General features: G+C 56.5%; 1 protein-coding gene across 3 annotated transcripts in view; it reads right to left on the reverse strand.

Annotated features, from left to right (window-relative positions):
• Positions 1 to 5,827: 5,827 nt before the first annotated feature.
• Positions 5,828 to 20,471, reverse strand: part of MDGA1 (MAM domain containing glycosylphosphatidylinositol anchor 1) — a 58,456-nt gene continuing 43,812 nt past the window's right edge. Inside the window, exons 8-17 of one of the 3 annotated variants that reach the window (XM_043907351.1) lie at positions 19,020 to 19,316; positions 17,694 to 17,978; positions 15,981 to 16,132; positions 14,785 to 14,962; positions 14,511 to 14,534; positions 13,357 to 13,509; positions 12,340 to 12,474; positions 7,327 to 7,457; positions 7,050 to 7,158; positions 5,828 to 6,175 (exon numbers count right to left, since the gene is read on the reverse strand). In XM_043907351.1, the coding sequence (XP_043763286.1) occupies positions 6,084 to 6,175; positions 7,050 to 7,158; positions 7,327 to 7,457; positions 12,340 to 12,474; positions 13,357 to 13,509; positions 14,511 to 14,534; positions 14,785 to 14,962; positions 15,981 to 16,132; positions 17,694 to 17,978; positions 19,020 to 19,316 (1,556 nt within the window). In that variant the 3' untranslated portion in view covers positions 5,828 to 6,083. Of the gene's footprint in view, positions 6,176 to 7,049; positions 7,159 to 7,326; positions 7,458 to 10,466; positions 10,588 to 12,339; positions 12,475 to 13,356; positions 13,510 to 14,510; positions 14,535 to 14,784; positions 14,963 to 15,980; positions 16,133 to 17,693; positions 17,979 to 19,019; positions 19,317 to 20,471 lie in introns of those variants that run through there. The other 2 variants (XR_006341982.1, XM_043907352.1) reach the window with 2 other exon arrangements.

Consider the following 20,471-nt stretch of genomic DNA (forward strand, 5'->3'; position numbering starts at 1 on the left):
CCAGGCCAGAATACTGGAGTGGGTAGCCTTTCCCTTCTCCAGGGGATCTTCCCAACCCAGGAATCGAACCCAGGTCTCCCACATTGCAGGCAGATTTTTTACCAGCTGAGCCACAAGGGAAGCCTGAAAAAAAGGAAAGGTTGGCACAAAATTATTTGAGGGACGAGGCAGTTAACTGGAGGTGAATAAGGGAGGCAGTCCCAGTTAGAGTGCAGAGTGGGGCTTTGGGGCAGGACAGGAACACAGAGACTGGGGGTGGGGGAGAAGGAGCCTATAGGAGGGGTCGGGGGGTTGGGTGCCAGGCAGAGAAAGGGCGGCTGGTACAGTTGGTACAGGCAGTGGGGCAACTTTATTTCTCTTTGGCTTCCTTCCCCTTCCTTGACCCTTCTAAGTTTGGTTTTTTTTGGCTGTGCTGGGTCTTTGTTGCTGAGCGCAGGCTTTCTCCAGTTGCAGCGAGCGGAGGCCACCCTTCCTCGCGATGCTCGGGCTTCTCACTGTGGTGTCTCCTCCTGTTACAGGGCACACAGGCTCCAGGAGTTGTGGCTCGCAGGCTCAGCTGCCCTGCGGCATGTGGGATCTTAGTTCCCAGACCAGGGATCAAATCTGTGTCCCCTGAACTGGCAGGAGGACTCTCAACCACTGGACCACAAGGCAAGTTCTGAGTCTAAGTTTTCTCACCCCTCCTGGCCTGCGCATATTCTGTTTCCTTTGCTTGGAAGATTCTCTCTGTCCCCAAATGCAAACTTCTATTCTTCTTTAGGTGTCTTCTAAGTGTCTCTTCTGCAGAGAAGTCTTCTCTGAAGCCCCAACCCAAATAACACCCCCCTCTTACCTTTTATCCACAGCATCAGTTTCCGTCACAGCACTAATTGTGTTCACAAGGATACATTTTCCAGTGTATTTAATTATGAGCCTAGTGTCCATCTCCCCCACTGAACAGGAGCACCCACAAAAGCAGCATTTAGCTAGCATTTGTGGAAGGGACTAATGAACAAGGGCACCCGAGTTAATTGGACTAGAGACCAAGGAGCAGGCCCCCACTGTCCAGACCACAGAACAGGATCCATGAAATCAGGTGCCAAAGGGAAGAAGGAGCCTGAGCGGGACCCCAGGCCTCCCACCCACACCCGCTCCAGGCCTGGCTCACCTGCCACCAACACACACAGCCTGACCCCAGATGCTAGAACACTGCAGCTTTATTGATTGAAACAATCGCGTCCGCAACTAGAGGTTACATTTGGGGGGGTGGGGGGGTGGGGCATGGGGTGAACAGGGAACAAAATGGGGGCAGAGGCTGGGGTGGAGACAGAGAGCAAGGCAGAGGGGTGAGGACGGGGTCGTGTGACTGAAACAACCCCGGTCCGTTCCACCCGTGAATGAGGGTCTCCAGTTGTGCTTTTACCGTGGTGGTGGGGTGGGCCCGGGCAGAGAGGGGCTGGCTTTCTCCTGAGTCTCTGAGGCCTCAGGGCTGGGGCAGTCCCCTCCTTCCCTGCACTTTCTCCTGGGTTGGGGATAAAGGCCTCGGTGAGCTGCCTGCCCTGGGAGAGGAAGGATGCTCAGAGGCCACCAGGGCAGAAGGGCCAGCAGAGTAGGACTGAGATGATGATTACGTGGGTGGCTGGGGCGGGGCAGGGCGGGCGTGCCAGGAGGCAGGGCATTCCCAGGGGGGCCCCTTGGAAATGAAGGCAGGAGACAGGAGGAGAGGGGGTCGGGTGGGGGGGCAAGGGCCATCTTTCTGGACCTCAGCTTTCTCACGTGTTCAGTGGGGGCACTGGATTAAGTGGCTCCTAAGGTCCCTTCCAGCTCTAAGGGTCAAGGGATCCCCAGGAAAAGTGGGATCCTTCTGCCCCAACATACACCCTCACACATACACACACTCTTGCACACCCTGTCTCTCACACGCACACACACATCCTCTTGTGGGGGTACACACAGAGCAGCACCGAGCCTGCCTTGGGAATTGACGGGGGCTTCCCTGCACCCAGAAACTCGGCAAGTGGCGACTCTCCAGGGCAGGTACAGCCATCCCGTTCCTGAAGACAGGCCCTGGAAATAGCCGCTCTCCCCTTTGAGCTGTCCAGAGAAGAAAACACAAGGGTTATCCCTGCTCGCCCAGGCTCCCCTGATCCTTAGGGCGAAAGTCAACAGGACGAGGATGCCAGGACCCACTGACCTGCATCCCCAGCCCAGGTTCATGTGAAGACAGAGGGGAAGGGAGACAGAGCCCCTTTCATGGGGGAGCCCTGGGGGGGGGGGGGCTGGGGGCGGGCAGCAGCTGTAGCCAGTGTGGGCTGGGGGTGGTGGCAGCCTCCGTGTGGCACCCAGGCCTGACCTGGGGCGGGAGAGGCTGTGGCCTGGGACGTGAGGCCAGAATGAGGGCAGGGAGGCAGTCCCGCTCCCAGGGCAGGGCCCGGGAACAGCCGTAACATCCGCAGCAGCCCCTGGAGACAGGGCTGTCTGACCAAGCTCCTCCTGGCTGCCTGGCCGGGCAGTGGCCACAGGTGTGACACCCCAGGGCTGCGGAGCCTGGCTTCCAAGGCTGGCTCCACCTCAGCCGGCTGTGTGAGCTGGGCCAAGACCTCCCCCGCTTCCCTGCTTCACTCTCATTCACCCCGTGAGGAGTCTGGACCCCAGTGGCCCTTCCCAGCACTGACGCCTGAGCCGGGGGCTTTCACTGAGCACAGGGAAAGGGAATGAGAAAGAGGAGTCCCAGAGAGGGCAGAGGCGGAAGGCGTGTCCCAGGAGAAGGGGGCTCGGTCAGCAGGCTTAGCTCTGAGCCCCGGGAGGCCGTCTGTCGTCCCAGGGGCAGAACAGCCAAGCTGAGACTCCCTCTCTCCCACCGAGGCCGCACCTGGCCCCAGGAGTCCCTCTGTCCCCCAGACACCAACCTGGAGGGGACAGGGCTGAAGGACCCCAACACCCTGAGGATGGACCCTGGACTCCCCATTTTAAGGCCACAAAACGCCTCAGCCACCCTGACCCAGAGGGCGAGACTGCCACTGGGGAGATGCACTGGATCCAGCCAGTCTGGTCTCCCCCCAGGCCGGGGGTCCTCGTGGGCCACCTACCAACACACGGATGCTGACGCTCACTGGCACACGACGACACACGGGACAGAGGTGACACTGACGCAGAGGTGCTGACTCACAGTTCCCCAGGGACACGCGCTGACACTCACTCCTTGCAGACCCCTCATACACACGCACACGCACACACACCCATGCACAGAGGCCAGCACTCTCCTAGGCGCACACATCACACACTGCTCACGTCAGCACACACGAACACCCGCATCCCCTACAGATCTGCTAGGAGACGCAGACACACGTGGCGACCAAGGACCTCAGCGGCCCCATCGGGCGCTCTTTGAGCCCCGGTCAGACCAGCCTCCAATCAGGGCTCCCACGGGCCACCTCCACCTCCCTCTGGCGGTTCCCCGTTTCTGCCCCACCCTGCACTCTGTCCGTGTGACCCAACTGTCCCCTCTCTCCAAACAGGCCGGAACTCGGGGGCCATGAGTGGGAGGTTCAGCTCAGCTGACATATGCCAAGTCCCTTTTCCGTATTCAGCTCTACAGATGTGGAGGTGAGCGAGGGAGACTGGCTCCCCATCACGGAGCAGTCAGAGCCGGGAACAGATGTATTCAAAGGCCATCCGAGGGCAGTAGACACAGGGCACCACGGAACCCCAGGGAGGAGGTGCTCTGAATGTGCAGCACCCACCCAGCCAGGGCACGGAGGAGGCACCTGGCAGGTGACAGGTCAGTGGTTCCCACTCTCAGGTTCTCCTGAGGAGCTTTTAAACATTCCTGATGCCAGGCTGCACTCCAGTCCAGTTAAACTGGCATCTCTGGAGGGGGCCCTGAGCGTTGGCAATTCCTAAAAGACCCTCTGATGACTCTCTTCTGCAGCCAGGCCTGGAACCACTGATTTCTATAATCCATCCCGCTGGGCAAAGCCGACGGAGAGATTTCTGTAACAGGCCCACTTGTGCTGGTTATGAGGTGGGGATGGGTCGGGGGAGGGTTGGAAGGCTCAGAGGAGCTCACAGTCTAGTTGGGGCAGCAGACCCTCCACAGATGGGACAATTAAGGAACAACACCCACAGACGTGATGAAAGCAAGCTCTGGGAACCGGAGACACTCATCTAGGACAGGCCTTGGCGGGGCCGGGAAGGCGGCCGTGCTGGTCGGCTATCAGGAGGCCCCGCTCCAGCCCTGGCCTGGCCACCCACCTGCTGTTGGTGATGATGATAACTCAGGCCTGGCAAAGCAGAGATGGGCACGTTTGCTTTGGTTTCCTGCCTGCCTCCTGGCATCACAGCGCCTGCCTCTCGTCTGCAGCTGTTCCCAACAAAAGCTCCAGGAGGAGCCCTGTGACACCTCCACCAAAGCGGCCTTCATTTCCATAGGGTCATCTGTAAGCTTCGTCTCCCATCGGGGATAAAAGGTAGAACTTCAGGTGGCGGCAGGGCGCTCTAGACTACGCAATAGGGCTGAAGTGGCATTCTTGGCCAATGCTCCACATCATTCATTCATAAAGACGAATGTGCTGACATCTGCAGGCACTCACAGAGGGGGGTGAGACCCAGCCTCACGTACAGATAATTGCACACATAGATGTATATTTGCACACACTCCTGCCAGAGATGTACCCACCACAATGGTACACAGACAACAGATGCCCACACGTGCTCACAGTACACACACACACACACACACACAGCCACATGCACACATGCATAACAATCCACCCTGGAAAGGGCTGAGCCTCTTCTGTCCCATGGACAGCTGGGAGGGGGGCTCAGGGGTGACGGTGAGGGGGAGGTCTAGGTCCCCTCATGCCCATCTCAGTCCTCCAACTCAAGACCAAGGGCATGGAGCCTCTTTTCAGCTTGGGGGCATGAGCCTCAGCTCCCAGGGAATATGGTGACCAGCAACTGTCCCCTCAGGCCATCGACAAACCCCTCTCCTTCACTGACCCTGGGTGGAGAAGGAAGAGACAAGCAGACCCTGCTTTGTGGTGGAGGAGAACAGGGCAGCCCCCCCACACCCCGCCCAGAGCACCCCTTCATGGCAGAGATATAAGAAACAGAAGATTCACTCTACCCCTAAAATCAGCGCCCGACATGCGGGCATGAAATCATAAAGGCAGGACTTCTCCTCTGCTCCTCTCAAAGTCAAACCTCACCCCAGAAAATGGCTTGGCCACCACCCCTCCCTTGGCTCCTGGGGAAGCAGCGGGGACAGGGGTCGGGGGCTGAACTTAGGCCCGTGACCAGGGTGGGGGCTGTGCTCTCAGGAAGCCAGCTGCTTGTGGGGGGTGCAGTGGGAGGGGATGGTGGGGAGGGGTCGGTCTTCAGACTGCCCAGGCCCAAGACCCTGCACTGGCTCCCTTTAAAGGGGGCACAGTGGTGGTGGCGGGGGAGGGGGGCACAGATAGGACACCCCAGGAGTGAGTGGGCCAGGCGCTGGGGGTGACCTGGGCTCTCCGGCGTCTGGCCTTCACTCTGGGAACCGAGTTCCGTGCAGCTAGTGCCTTCCACACAGCTCACAGAGTTCCTCGTGGCCCCTCGATCCCAGGCTCCTCCGTCCCAAGGAGTCCCAGAGTCCCGCCCAGGGCAGAGCTCCTATGCCCGCTTCCCTTCTGGCTCCTGCTGGGGAAGGAAGCCACTGGGCTGAGCTGAGCCTTGAGTCGGGGCCAGGGGAAGGGCAGAAACACACCGAGGCTGCAGCCCCGACAAGGACCACATGGCGCCAAGGTCCCTGGGGTGGCGGATGCCATTCAGGCGAGTCCCCTGTCTCTGCAGTAAAGAAGGTGCTGGCAGGTTGGATAGAAACTTGTGCTTTAATAGATCTGTGTGTGTGTGAGTGTGGGTGTGTGTGTGTGTGTCGAACAACTGTCTCCGGGGTCTCAGTGCTGGGCCTTTGACCTTGTTCTCTGCTCCTCGCGGCCGGCGCCGGCCCCCTCCCTGGCGGGCGGCCCTGCCCCTGGGCACCCCGGCTGGCGTGGGGTCAGTCTTTGGTACGATGCGGACACTTTGGTGTGCCGGGGGGGCGGGGTGGGGGCGCCACGCAGCTCTCATCATCTCTGCAACGCCAGGAGGAAGGCGGCCACAGGCCCCCAGAGCTGCGGGAGGGGCTGGCGGGGGGCTGCACTGCCCGGCATCACCACCACTGTGACGGGAGAGAGAAGGGACACAGGCCGGGGCTCCGGTCAGCTCGGCACGGCCAGGGAGGGGCGGACGGGCAGGCGGGCCACGCGAGGGTCGTTCCTCTGCCCCCACTCTGCACACAGACACACTCGCAAGACGTGAGGTGGGGGTTAACTCTGCCTGCGGGGTCCAAATCCTGGCCTGTGGCTCACTAAGGAAGACACAGAGCAACTCATTCGACCTCAGGGACCTCAGCTTCCTCATCTATAAAATGAGTCTAACAGGGAACTTTCCTGGTCACCCAGCGGGTCAGACTCCACACTTCCACTGCAGGAGGCAGGGCTTCGATCCCTGGTTGGGAAACTAGGGATCCCACATGCCTTGTGGTGTGGCCAAAAAAGAAAGAGAAAAGAAAATGGGGAATGATAAAAATAAATAAAGTAAAAATAAAATAAAAATAAAGTGAGTGGAAGAAGAGCCACTCCGGAGGACTGTGGTGAGGAATGAATGAGACTATACATATACATGTGTCTGTACCTTGCCTGGTATGTGGTAATTACTTGGTAACCTCCAGCTGATATTATCGCAAACACCTGGCCCCCAATGTGGGAAGGGGTACAGGTTTCACACTTGGACACACACACATACACAGATGTTCCCAGACACAGACACTGCTACTGTAAACTTAGCTCACCGGAGGGTCTGGTCGTCTCATTGTCCATGCAGCCCACAGCCTGAGCCAGGGTGGGGCCCGAGGTGAGTACCCAACACACCGGCACCTTTTTCCACAGCTACCAACACATGCACCCCATCACCCCGCCACTCGGAACCCCAATTCTGACCCCAACAACACCTCCCCTGACACAGGCACACCCCACCCACTTTCTGCCCTGCACCTTTATTGGGATCCATCTGCTTCCTGGGACACTCCCCCTTCTTCAGGGTGACGTCATCTATGGCGATATCCCCCAGGTAGCCCGAGCCTCGGACACCCTCAAAAATAATCTGGGGTGGGATCAGAGAGCAGGGAGCGTGCTGAGGGAGGTTCTGCTCCCAGCCTTTACCCTCCGTCTCCCAGGAAGGTCCCCCCATCCCTGCATGCTTTCCTCCTCAGCTCCCGGGAGCAGCCCCAGGCCGGGAGCGCTCTAAGGAGAGGCGGGCCGGGGGACTCACCTGGAAGGGCCCACTCGGGTTGATGGGCACATGTGCCTGCTGCCACACGTTGCCCTTATTGCCGCTGAGGGACCAAGCATGCGTGTCCAGGGCCCCTTTGTTCCGGGACCGCACCAGGAGGTTGAGGGAGCCTGTGTGAGGAGAGGCGGCAGTGAGGGGCCACTCACCTTTCCCCATTCACCACCCTCGACTCCCTACCAGGGCGCGAAGCACTGGCCCCACCAGATGGGACCTTCTCCCCACGGCAGACTGGTCAGCATCCTGTTAACCCAGAGGGGACCTCAGAGTGGGAAAGAGAGAAGACAGCAGCAGGGCTCCATTCATCAGGACAATTTGCAAAGTTTCTTTCATGTCTTCCCTTCCTTCCTAATCAGTAATTCCCCCCACCCTGGAACACACCCCCACCCTTCCTCTTCTAGGCAGGAGAGTTGTCCTAGGATACTGGGGCCCAAGTCTGAACACAAAGCAAGATTCCCAAAGCACATAGTGCACACACTTGGTGATACACGATGCTACTGCAACGATTTCTGGAAATAAGTGTGTGCTAAGTTGCTTCCCTTGTGTCTGACTCTTTGCAACCCCAAGGACTCCTCTGTCCATATAATGGCAGACACCAGTCATTATGCTGTGCTGAGTCGCTTCAGTCATGTCTGACTCTTTGCAACTCCATGGACTGTAGCCTGGCAGGCTCCTCTGTCTGTGGGGATTCTTCAGGCAAGAATACTGGAGTGGGTTGCCATTACCTTCTCCAGGGGATTTTCCCAACCCAGGGATTGAACCCACATCTCTTTACCAGGTGGGTTCTTTACCACTAGCACCACCAGGGAAGTCCCCTGAAGGTACAGGAACCAAGTTTAAAAATTTAATACTTGGGAGGGTGGCGGGTGGGTGAAATGGATGAAGAAACTAAAAAGGGTTGAACTTCCAATTATAAAATAAGTCCTGGGGATGTAATGTAATGCTGACTACAGTTACTAATACTGTATTGCATATTTGAAAGTTTCCAAGAGAGTAGATCTTAAAAGTTCTCATCGTAAGGGAAAAAAAATTCTGGTGATGGATATTAACTAGACTTATTGTAGCAATTATTTTGCAATATACACAAATGTCAAATCATTATGTTGTACATCTGGAACTAATATAATGTCAATTATACCTCAATAAAAATCTAATATTTATGTTTTAAGAGGTGAATAAAGTGAGTCCTTCAAACCCACAACTTCTTTAATATTGATGCTTAGGACAAAGCTGAGAAAAAAGAAGGTGACTTAAAGAAAGATATTAGTGTTTATGTGCTACATAGCTGTGGTAAAATGTGAAAATTTGAAGGTATTAACCTAGGCGGTGCTGAGCCCCCTGCCCACAGACCCAGGGGCCTAGAATTGCGGAGGTGCTGACAGGCGATGGAAAAGGAGAAGTAGATGCAGCCTTGAGGAGGAGCACCTAGGCAAGGGCATGCCTCTTCACTGGCATTGCCAGCCTATCTCAAAGCCCCTGTGACATGAAGACCTGGCTCAGAGGGAAGGGGAATCAATCTTAGGTGGCACCTGGTGCCTGGCATTTTCATGGCACTGCCCACAGACAATGCCACACCATCTGTGACACCAGATAGACAGACCCCCCGGTGGGGGAGGGCCACCAAATGTTACCTGCCCGAGAGCAAAGGAGTTGGCTTGGGCCAAGGAGAGCCAGCAAGACACAAGGTCTGGGGACAGCTGGTGCCTGGAGCTGCCAGGTGGGGTGGGAGGGGCAGGGAGAGGAGGGATCAGGACAGCAGGAAATGCCCACCCCTCCCCAGCAGCAGGCCCGGGCCTGGGGGAGGAACACACCAAAGATCCGAGGCCGGTGGGGACCCTTGCCAGCAGACGGGGCCCTCAGAGGGCTGCAGCCAGCACCCAGAGGGTCAGGAGGTGCCACACTGACATAGGCAGGACCCAGGCCCCAGTGCCTTTCGGGCTTCTCACCAGCACCCAAAGGGACCTCCCTCTCTTCCCCCTTCTTGGAGATTTTTCCCGTATCCCAATCCCCAAATCCCCAGGGTCTAGCCTCAATCTTCAAACCTTTCCTTCCTCCTCCACCACCCTATCCCAAGGACTCAAATGGGAGAACCCCACCTTTTCACTGTTCAAACCAAAACTGAAGCTCTGCCCCTTTTCCTGGTCATTTCACCAGCTCCAAGATCTCCCCTCTTCCTGACAGCCTTTCACAGGGTCAGCCAGAGCACTGCTCACTATGTTCTTTGTCACCTCCGGAGCTGAACTGAGCTACAAGCTGCAGCCTGGACATAGTCCAGCTTTGCAGACCCTGGGTTTTGCCTGAGCTGCTCCCACTGCTTGAGATGCCCTCACCTACTATGTTCCCCTGACCAAGTCCTTTTTGTGCTTCAGGGTCTCTCTGAAACATCACCTCCTCCAGGAAGTCTTCCCAGGCGGGAGGTGGGAGCCCTCTGTGCTTCCTGTGAACTCTGAGACCTTCAACTGCAGCTCCCCTTGCCCAGAGCACTCCCCGCTCTGTGGAGTGGTAGTTACTGGGATTCTCACCTTCTCCCATTTGACTCCAGAGGGAAAGTCCCCATCAAACTACTATCTGCTTTCAATATCTGAATGCTCAGTGAAGACCTCTCTATGTCATCAGGACTGAAAAGGGACTTTCATAGCATCCCAGAGTTAGAAGTTACCTCAGGGGTCATCAAGTCCAGCCTCCACTACCTCCCTTTCATTCATTCATTCACCTAATTGAGCAGGCTCTGTTCTAGACACCAGGGACACATCCATGAATAAGACAAGGAACGCTGCCTCCTGGAGCTTACGCTCTTTGGGTGGTAAGCACAATAAAGAACATAATGCAGGAAAGGGATGGAGAAGTGTCTTCTGTGGGGCTGTCAGGGACCTCTCCATGGAGACCAGAATGAGGCGGGAGAACATTCCAGGTCAGGGGGAACATCACAAGTAAAGGCCTGTAAGGCACGAAGAAACCTGCCTCAAATGTATAAAGAAAAGCAAGATCAGTGTGCTTGAGCTGAGCGGAGTCACGGGAGACCAGCAGAAAATGAGATCAGAGAAGCAGGCAGGGGTGGACCAGGTCTGGGAGGCCTGGAGAAGACAGTGAGAGAAGAGGGCTGAGCAGGGGAGTAACATTACCCGGCACAGGGGTCCCCTCCACAGCACCCCTGCTGTGTCCTCCTACTCAGGGACAGAACAGCCGACTCCTTTGCTGGGCAGATCCGGTGCTTATAGCATCTTCCAGAGGTGGAATTCAGGTCTGCCTCCCAGAAATTTTCAATGATTGGTGTTTGTCCCACCTACTGGGAGACACCTAGCAAGCTCTGGAACACAGACAGCTCCCTCAGGGCTTCCTCTGCTCCCAGGCACCCAGGCATCCCAGCTCTTAAAGCTTAATCTCCCAGGGCCTTACTGTATCCAACATGCTCTTCTTGCCAGCTGGGTCCCCCGTGCTCCTCCTGAGCTGAGCACAAAATGACCACCTGTCCTGGATTGCCTGGGAGGTGGGACTTCTAGTGCTAAAGGTGGGAAAGGCTGGGGCAAACCAGGATTGGTTTGAACTGGTTACTCTAGCTGGGCAGCATGGTCCCATTCATCCCCAGCCCCACCTATCTCACAGGAAGCTTCTCACAAAATCCAGACCCAGTCACGAGTGAACTGGCTTGTGCAGACAGCCTGGAGGACTCCAGCGGATGCAGAAGGTCCCATCCCCACCTCATTCTAGTTCATCAGTTTAGCCTGACCCATTGGTCCAGCTGTGGACACTTCACAATGAGCCTTTAGGTCTACACTTGGTTAAAGTCACTTCCTCTGCTGTGTGGCCAAGAAGAACAGTGAAGATTTCTGTGACCTCTTAAGGCATGATCGTCAAGAGGTACAGTTTTGAGGGAAAAGCAAGGCACAGACACCGTATATAAAATGTGGGGAAACAGGATACATGTGTACTGGCTTCTATACACATAAAGCATTTCTGAAGTGTGCTGCCCCCCCCCCCCAATCTAGTACCTTGATTGCCTCTGGAGAGGCACTCTAGGTGGCAGGAGGACTGGGATGGGAGGGGGACTCTCATCATATACCTTTTGTACCTTCTGACTTGTGCAAAAGACATTACCTTTCCCGTAAATATGTAGACAAACAATATTAAAATTAAAATTGTCACTTCCTCAGCAGTCTTCCATAATCAGGTCCCCACAGTCAGTCAAGTCTCCCTGTTATTAGCTGTCTCGACCCCTGTCCTGCTGTTGCAGACACACATCATGGTGGTCGCTAAATTCTACCTGGCGCAGTTAGTTATTTAACATCTGTCTCTCCCACTTGACTGGAGGTGCCAAGAGGATAAGGAATCTGTCCATCCTGTTCTCTGAAGCACCTGAAGCCAGGCACAGAGCAGGACATCTGGAAGTGATGGCTGAGCTGATAAGTTCACTGACTAATGTGACGCCCTACCAGAGCCGTCTCCTCCCAAAGGGCACACTCCTTGGGTTCACGGTTGTGTGTAGGAAGTAGGACTTCCTCTCGCTGCTCACAAAACAGCTCTTTTCCAACCCTGTGTTTAGGGCTTGGGAGAGTCAGCAGAATTGGGCTGTTGTGTGATTTTGGGCATATGCTTAACCTCTCTGGTTTATATGGTGATACCTCACTCACTTGGTGGCTGTGAGTGTTAATGAGACCACAGATAAAGAGCATCCAGAAAGTCACCTGGCAGGCATTCAATACATGCAGGCTCTTAGCTGACTTCCCCGTCCCCTCTAAGACTTCCACCTCATCCTGCTGAAGCCATTTTCTTTGCAGACTCAGGAAGCCTTGATCATCTCAAGACCTCAAACACGCTGGCTCTCTGGACCTCCCTCTTGCCCAGATTCTGCTCACGCTCTGTACAATCACACTCCCTGTGATCTGGCCGAGTGGGGAAGCCCAGGCCTCAGGCAGACCAGCCCCCAGTTTCCTGTGGCCGCCTGCCCCCTCCCAGCAGCAGCACTCATCGGGCAGGCTCCCTGGTCCTTCGACTCACCGATGTGCTTTCCGTACATGTGATAGAAGAAGGAGACGCAGTAGAACTTGGCGCTGGCGTTGTACAGGGGACTCACCAACCTCGCACGGTCCCCCAGCTCCCGGGGCCTTGACGTCTCAATGAACATGTAGTAGCCTGCAGAGAAGGTGATGTGCCAACACTCTCCTCCTCAGCCTTCCCAGCCCTCTTTCCACCTGACTCCTTTTCTGCCCTTGTATCAGCTATCTGAATCCCAGGTGCCTCACACCACCCCAATCTGTCCTCCCTGCCTCACAGCACAGGAGTCTGGGCCAGCACTTGTGAGTTCTTAGCTCCGTGGCAGCTTCTCCTCTCCCTAATTCTCTAGCAGGTCAGGGCTGTGTCTCCCCTCAGACTGGGGCTCCCTGAGGCAGGGCCGTGTCTCCCCTCAGACTGGGGCTCCCTGAGGCAGGGCCGTGTCTCCCCTCAGACTGGGGCTCCCTGAGGCAGGGCCGTGTCTCCCCTCAGACTGGGCCTCTCTGAGGCGGGGCCGTGTCTCCCCTCAGACTGGGGCTCCCTGAGGCGGGGCCGTGTCTCCCCTCAGACTGGGGCTCCCTGAGGCGGGGCCGTGTCTCCCCTCAGACTGGGGGTCCCTGAGGCGGGGCCGTGTCTCCCCTCAGACTGGGGCTCCCTGAGGCGGGGCCGTGTCTCCCCTCAGACTGGGGCTCCCTGAGGACAGGGCCGTGTCTCCCCTCAGACTGGGGCTCCCTGAGGACAGGGCCGTGTCTCCCCTCAGACTGGGGCTCCCTGAGGCAGGGCCGTGTCTCCCCTCAGACTGGGGCTCCCTCAGGGCAGAACTGTGTCTCCCCTCAGACTGGGGCTCCTTGAGGCAGGGGTATGTCTCCCCTCAGACTGGGGCTCCCTGAGGCAGGGCTGTGTCTCCCCTCAGAATGGGGCTCCCTGAGGGCAGAACTGTGTCTCCCCTCAGACTGGGGCTCCTCGGCGCTAGACCCCTCCCTGAAGCAGTTCTCCGTTCCGAGCAGCAGGCCATCTCCTCACCCTCAGGGGTGCCACTTATGTCGGTGGGGGGACCAGTGTTGGGGGAGCGCTTGGGGTTCTGGGTGAGGGCATTCTGCCGGGTCCAGTCAAAATTGTCTGTCAGGTCCTGGGTGTAGCCACAGATCTTCTCATCCTCAAAGTGGCAGGTGTTGTCTGCAGTCAGGGCAGGGTTGGGGAGGGAGTAAGACAAAGATGGTCAGCCTGCTTGGGTTCCCTCATGCAGTTTTAACTTCCTGGTCACCCCCAAGGCAGCTCCCAAACATCCAAGTAGTGGGCCCAGGATCCCAAGGCTCCAGAAACCAGGCAACAGGGCCCCTGACACATCTGTTCCCGGAACAGGACTTCTTAACCTTTTTGGTGCCACAAACCCTCTGACGTCTAATGAAGTTAAGGACCCCGTCGCAGATTATTTAGGTGCATAAAATGAAAAGCATAGGGTTACAAAGGAAATCATATTATGCTGAAATACAGTCATCAAAAAACAAATACATGATATAATAATAATTGGGCTTCTCTATTATCTAACTAAATCACAAGATCTAGTGTTAGGTCTAAGTACTGAAGTTTTGAAATACTAATGAATGGAAATGATGTTTACAGATAGCTGCAACAACTTTTAGGTGATGTAAAAACACTGGATTTCCACTGGTGACAAAGTCAGTCAGGTAATGATTACACCATATTCCTACATGCATCATTGAAGGGGATGTTAAATTACTGTGAGAAGTTAGGGAAAATTAAGAAGTACTTGTACGCCCTTCCAGGTTCCAGTTTCATGGGCCCACCCTGATCATTTGGGGGGCAGTCAGTCCATGGATCTCAGATTAAGGACCCCTGACCCAGGGAACAGAGAAGGTGGATTAACCTGATCTTTCCATTTTTCTTCTGGGGACAGTGAATGGTGCTAAGTGAGGACAAAAGACCCTGAGTTAGAGATGTCCTCTTGACTCCACCCTCCCTTCAAGCCTTTAAGCCCCAGAATAAAGCCCGCATGCAAGTATCTCCAAGCCCAGCCCTGCTCCCTCCTGCTTCTCCTGCCAATGGTGGGCCTCCACACTATTTTCTCTCTGGGTATCTCTTGGGGGTCCCTTCCTCCCCGCCAGGGGAACTTTTGTGACCCTAACGGTAAGGAGAAGTAGGCAGGGGTATCTCACCTGACAAACTGGGAGAGCTGATGGCTGAGAAAGCAAGCAGGAAAACCAAGTCAGAACCAAGGTGTGGGGCTGTGCAGAGGGTGCCTGGGCTTAGGACCAGGAAACAGGGTCCCCGGAGCAGAACTGGGGGCCAGAGGCACCTGGCCTGCAGTAACAGAGTAGGACACTGCAGGTTGGGGAACCCCAAGCTCAGGAACCATGCGGGAAATATGGAGGGGTCCCCTGAGCATGAGATGGGCCCACCTAGCCCACCGCCGCCGCCACCACCACCTACGCTCCGTGTAGTGGATGATGCGGGAGGCCATATCTCCAGCCCCAAAAGTGGTGTAGGGCGTGAGGCGGACCTCGTAGCTGTGGGGCACTCGGAGGTCGGTCAGGATGTACTCCAGCAGCTGCCCCTTCTCCACACGCCGCACCGGGATGGCCTTCACCAGGGCGTTGTGCTGATTCAACTGTAGATACAGGGAGTCCCAGATGCCCAACAGGCCATGCCCTCCACCTGAGCACCTGCCCAGACCCTGGTGTGACTCTGCGGGGGCAGCATCAAGGAGCAGAAAGAGCAAAGAACTAGCAAGCCAGGCCCTCAGTTTCCTCATCTGTAAGACAGAGCGATCACCCCTTCCATGTCCCCCCTCCCGGGCTGTCTTGGGGCAATGGTAAAGAATCCACCTGCCAATGCAGGAGATGTAAGAGATGTTCGATCCCTGGGTCAGGAGGAAGAAATGTCAACCCACTCCAGTATTCTTGCCTGGAGAATCCCATGGATGGAGGAGCCTGGTGGGCTACAGTCCACGGGGTCGCAAAAGAGTCAGACACAACTGAGCACACACATGAACAAGTACTGAACAATTAATGTGTGCTAGGCACTGCTCCAAATGTGATGTGATTATTAACTTGTTTAATCCTCAATATAATGGCCCTATCAGGGGGAATATTATAACCACCCCCATTTTACAAATGAAGAAACTGAACCCAAACAGATGCAGCCTCCCCAAATTAAGACAGAACGGATGTTTACCTTAGGCAGTCTGCCCTGGGGTCACACGCTTACCCTCCACCCAACGACCCCATAGCTGGGCGGAACCACGTGGAATGAGACTGGACAAGAGACCAGCAGGGTGGCTCTGGCCCTGCATCCTAGAGACCCTGTGGGTGAGACTTAAGCTCCTGCTTTAAGCTTCTGATGTAAGAGCAGATTCTGTGTTTTGTGAGCAGAAATGACTCTGCTCCCTTCCCCCGCATGAACCCAGAAGACTCCTGCCTAATTCCCAGGGCTGTGCGCAGAGCATGGGTTCAGCGGGGATAGGTCCCCAGAGCCTCCCAGTTCCTGCTGCTGTGTCCAGAACACTGTGGCTCTGGCTCAGAAGAGCCCTCTATAAGAGGGTCAATGTTATCTTCAACCCCCTGCCCTGGCTTGACAAGCACTCCCAGGGCCAGCCTGCACCTGGGCCCCTGTCCCCCTCGGCCCACCTGGCGGACACTGAGTCTGTAGTTGAGCACGGGGTCGACAGCGTCAGGCTCCCTCTGGGTCCACTGCAGCACGTAGGAGTAGTTCTTGGACAGCTTGTGGCTGCGGGTGGGGTTGGGGGTGTCGAAGTAAAACTCCGGGCTGTAGGCTTTGGCTGAGAGGGTGGGGAGCGGGGCACGGGGCCATGAAGGGTGGGGGGTGGGGAGAGACACAGAGAGAGGAGGCATGGGAGAGGGAAACAGAAGAGGATGGGCGGAACAGAGAGCGGGATGGGGGGAGACAAAAACAAGGAATATTGTGAGGAGAGGAGGCGGTGGGAGAAGAGGAGATTGGGGAGAATGAGGGTGAAGGGAAGGTGGCAGATGGAGGAAAGGGGGGTTGGGAATCCAAGAGGTGGTGTTGGTAGGGATGGAGCAGAAAGGCCAAGGAAAGGCCCGAAAAGAGAAACATGGGAGACACAGAGAAGGGATGTTAGAGAAGACACCAAGAGGGGTCAAGGATTTTGAGGCAGAAGGAAGGGAAAAGAGACAGAGAGAGACCAAGAGGTGGGGAGACAGGGGAAGTGTGGGAGAACAGGGGAGAGGGGAGGAGGTGGGAAATGTCACAGGGGCCTCTGGCTGGCAGGGCTGGGCGGGGTGGGGACGGACTGGGGAGGCAGCCGGTGACCTGCGGTCCTAGCCCCCTCTGTTGAGTGAGGAGATCCAGAAAAAAGCTAAAGGGATACCAGGCCAGTCAGGGGTGTGGGGAGAGCCAGGGTGCGGTAAAATGGGGGACAGGAACATCCGGGCTCTCCTCGGGGCGCTGCTTCTGACAGGGAGCTGGCTTTCCCCACAGGAGGTGGACATGGGGTGGATCGGCAATCCCATCAGCTCCTTTCCTTTACCCTCTGCTCTCACCACAACCTCCACCCCTTTCTGCCCAGCTGCAGCCCCAAAGTGCCCTCTTGAATGACTTGAAGACATGGGACTGAAAGGGATTTCTGGGCGCCAAGGAGCCGGAATCTCTGGACAGTTCAGGAACTGTGTGCTGGCTGGCCCAGTGCCACCCTCCATGTTCCAGAGAAGCTGTCAGGGTCGGGGGGGCGGGAAGAACGATGGGTCTTCTCCCTTCCCCCCAAGCTACGGCCTGCAGTCAGGAAAAGATTCCCTATTTGCAGCTTCGGGGGCCAAGGACAAAGGAAGAGGGGCTTGAACAGTGATGGCTGAGAGGGGGCGGCACCCAGGGCTTGAGCAGGTGAGTCTGAACTTTGTGGACCAGCTGGAAAGACCACGCTGCCGGCTACACGAACAACTGTAAGCAGAGAGCTGGAATGGGCGAAGCCTATGCCTCATACAGGCTGGGCGTGAGCGTGGTGAGAACCGGTAAGAGCTAGTACCCAAAGGCTCTGGAGGCGCGAAGCCTAGGCCTGGTGAAGGCTTGAGGGGTGGGGCTATCAGAGGCCAGGTCTGAATGGGGCGTGAAACGGGAAGGCCTAGACCTAGAGTGGACGTGTGGAGTGGGAAGGGCTGTGAGAGGAGGTCCCAGGTAGATCTGAGAGGCCTGCGCGGAGACTACACCTGGCATGGGCGGGTCCTGGCAAGGCAGGGCCCTAAACCGGGAGCACGTGGGCGGAAGGGGAGGGGCTCCAGGCCGGGAGTGGGCGGGGCCGTAGTTGGGCGGTGGCTGTAATTGGGCGGGGGCTGGGCCCGGGTGGGCGGGGCCGCCGGGACGCTCACCCGAGACCTGGAACAAGCAGGCGGCCGAGCCCACGTCGTTGGAGACGCTGCACTCGTAGCTGCCACTGCTCTCGCGGGTGACGGCGTCGAGGCGTAGCTCGGAGTGGTCGGGGGCCTCGGCGGCGACGGGGACGGCAGGCGGCGGAGGCAGCAGCTGCCCCTTGAAGCGCCACACAGCCGAGGCGATGCGCTGGGGGCTGCCTCGAAGCAGCGAGCAGCGCAGGAGCACCGGCCGGCCCAGCGCCTGGCGCACGTCCTGGGAGCCGGGCTCCACCTCTGGCGGGACTGGGGGCGGGGGCGGCGGTCAGCGGGGCCTCTCCCCACCGGGTCGGGTCTGAGGAGCTGCCCCACGGGGAGGCGACGCATTCGCCCCTACGCCCGCGCCCCCCCCAGCCTGGAAGGGTCTCAGGGCGGACACACACAGCGTACCCAACAGCCACACCTCCCGACCTGCAGATGCCTACCCCTCCCCGCCGTAACTTCCAGCCGAGCTTCCCAGAGGGGGCCTCTATTTGTGCTTCAAATGGTCCCCTCACCCCGTGTGATGAAAAGCAACACAACGTCAGGGTTTAGAGCATGGTCCCTGGAGCAAGATGACTTAGGTTCAAAGCCCAGCTCGGCCTCTAAATAGCTGTGAGATCTTAGGAAAGTTTCTTAATGTCTGTGTGACCCAGTTTCCCTATTTGTAAAAATGGGTGAATAATAGAATCTATACACAGAGCTGTGAAGGACTAGATGAGTTAGTTCATCAAAATACTCAGAACAGTGCCTGACACATGGCAGGTTAACTCTCGGGCTTCCCTGGTGGCTTGGAGAATAAAGAATCCGTCTGCGATACAGGAGACCTGGGTTCGATCCCTGGGTTGGGAAGCTCCCCGGGAGAAGGATGTGGCAACCCACTCCAGTATTCCTGCCTGGAGAATCCCTATGGGCAGAGGAGCCTGGCGGGCTACGGTCCATGGGGTCGCAAAGAGTCAGACACGACTGAGCGACTAAGCACACAGCACAGGTTAACTCTCGTATCACACTGAGGCAGTGTGTTCCCTTGAAGGTCCTTCCTCCTTTAAACTCTCATTTCCACTTGTCAAAATCAGTTCTTTGCTCACTGTGCTCCTGGGAATGAAGACGGGGTGCAAATGCCGCAAGGGTCATGGGCCTCCATATCCTACAGCACGGGGGTCAAGCAGGGGTTGGGGTACCAGCAGTAGGCGAAGGGGTTTGGTCGGACGTGGAGGGTGGGGGTGAAGGGGTGAAGAGGGGCCAGGCCTGCCTGGAGACCCGGAGGGACAGCTCGGACGGTAGTCTGGGTGGGGCGGTGGGACTCACACTGGACGTTCAGCTGCACCTGGGCCTCGCGCGGGCGCACGTTGAAGCCATTATAGCGAGCTGTCTGGCAGCGGTAGGTCCCACTCATGTCGCGGCTCACGCGCTCCAACCGCAGCTTCCCATCCGAGGTCTCCTCCAGGGGCAGCCCCGACGGCAGCAACGCGGCCTCCTTGTCCACGCGGGACCACAGCACAGGCGGCCGCGGCTTGCCTCGCACTTCGCACTGCAGCTCAGCTGGTGAGCCCTCGCGCACAGTCACCACGGCCCTGCCCTTGGGCACGCTGATGGTGGGCGGCACTGCGGGGCCGGGGAGAGGTAGGAGCCAGGTTAGAGCTTCCTCCGATCCCACCCCAACCCAGACTGCTGCTCTGGGGCGTCCGCTTCCCTCCCCGCACGTTCGAACCTCCCTTTCCCTTCACAGAGAGCCCACAGATCCTGCAGTTTCTCCAAAGTAGAACTCTCCCCCAAACCCTCTCCACTTCCTGGGCCTCTACCTCTCAAGGTCTCCCAATTCAGAAAGAGTACTGAAGTCGTCCAGGCCGATTCCTTTTATCCCCTAACCCCAACATTACTAAGTTTGGGGGATTCCATCTTTTATTCATTTATTTGGGGGACGGGGCGGGGGGGGGGGTTCCACTTTTTAAATAGTTCTGCTGAATAGCTTCTTCCTTAATCCCCTCTCTCCAGCCCACCCTCCCTGCTATAGTGAATGCTTCCATCTTCTCTTTCTGGAGTGTTATCACAGATTCGTAGTCGGTTCCCCAGCATCCTCACCCTTCCTTCCAAAGTGATAGACTATCTGGGCTTTTGCAGGGCACACAGCCAGAATGAAGACTGCCTTATGGCTGGCTGTGGTCATGTGACTAAATTCTGGCCAAGTGGGTGGGATCTTTAAAGGGAGAGGCTGTGCCTCTCTTCCTCCTTCCTGCAGGCTGGAATGCAGAGTGATGGCTGCAGCTGGCACTGCCATTGTGGACGAGGCGGCACATGCTAAGGAGAACAGAATAGCAACAGGAGATGCAGCCTGGGGCTCTGAGGACTTGATGGAGCAGAGCTACTATTCCAGCCTGGACTGCTCACTTTTACAAGAAGAAAAAATACACATACAGCTCATTTAAAGCCACTATTATTTAGGGTTTTTCTGTCATTCACAGCCAAACCTAATCCAACACAACACCTTGCCCAAATGAAGAGTCTTTTAAAGACTTCCAGAGAGAGGATATTTGTATACACATAGCTGATTCACTTTGCTATGCAGCAAAAACTAACACAACATTGTAAAGCAGTTATGCTCCAATTTTTAAAAAAAAGACTTCCATGAGTCCCATCTCATATCACATCAAACAAATTAAAATGTCCACATTAAATATAAATTGTAAATAACTCTACAAGGCAAGTTGAGGTCCAGTTATCTAGTTGGCATAATTTGTACTCTGTAAACATTTATTCATT

This window comes from Cervus elaphus, chromosome 7 (assembly GCF_910594005.1).
Source record: "Cervus elaphus chromosome 7, mCerEla1.1, whole genome shotgun sequence".
Classification (NCBI taxonomy): Eukaryota; Metazoa; Chordata; class Mammalia; order Artiodactyla; family Cervidae; genus Cervus; species Cervus elaphus.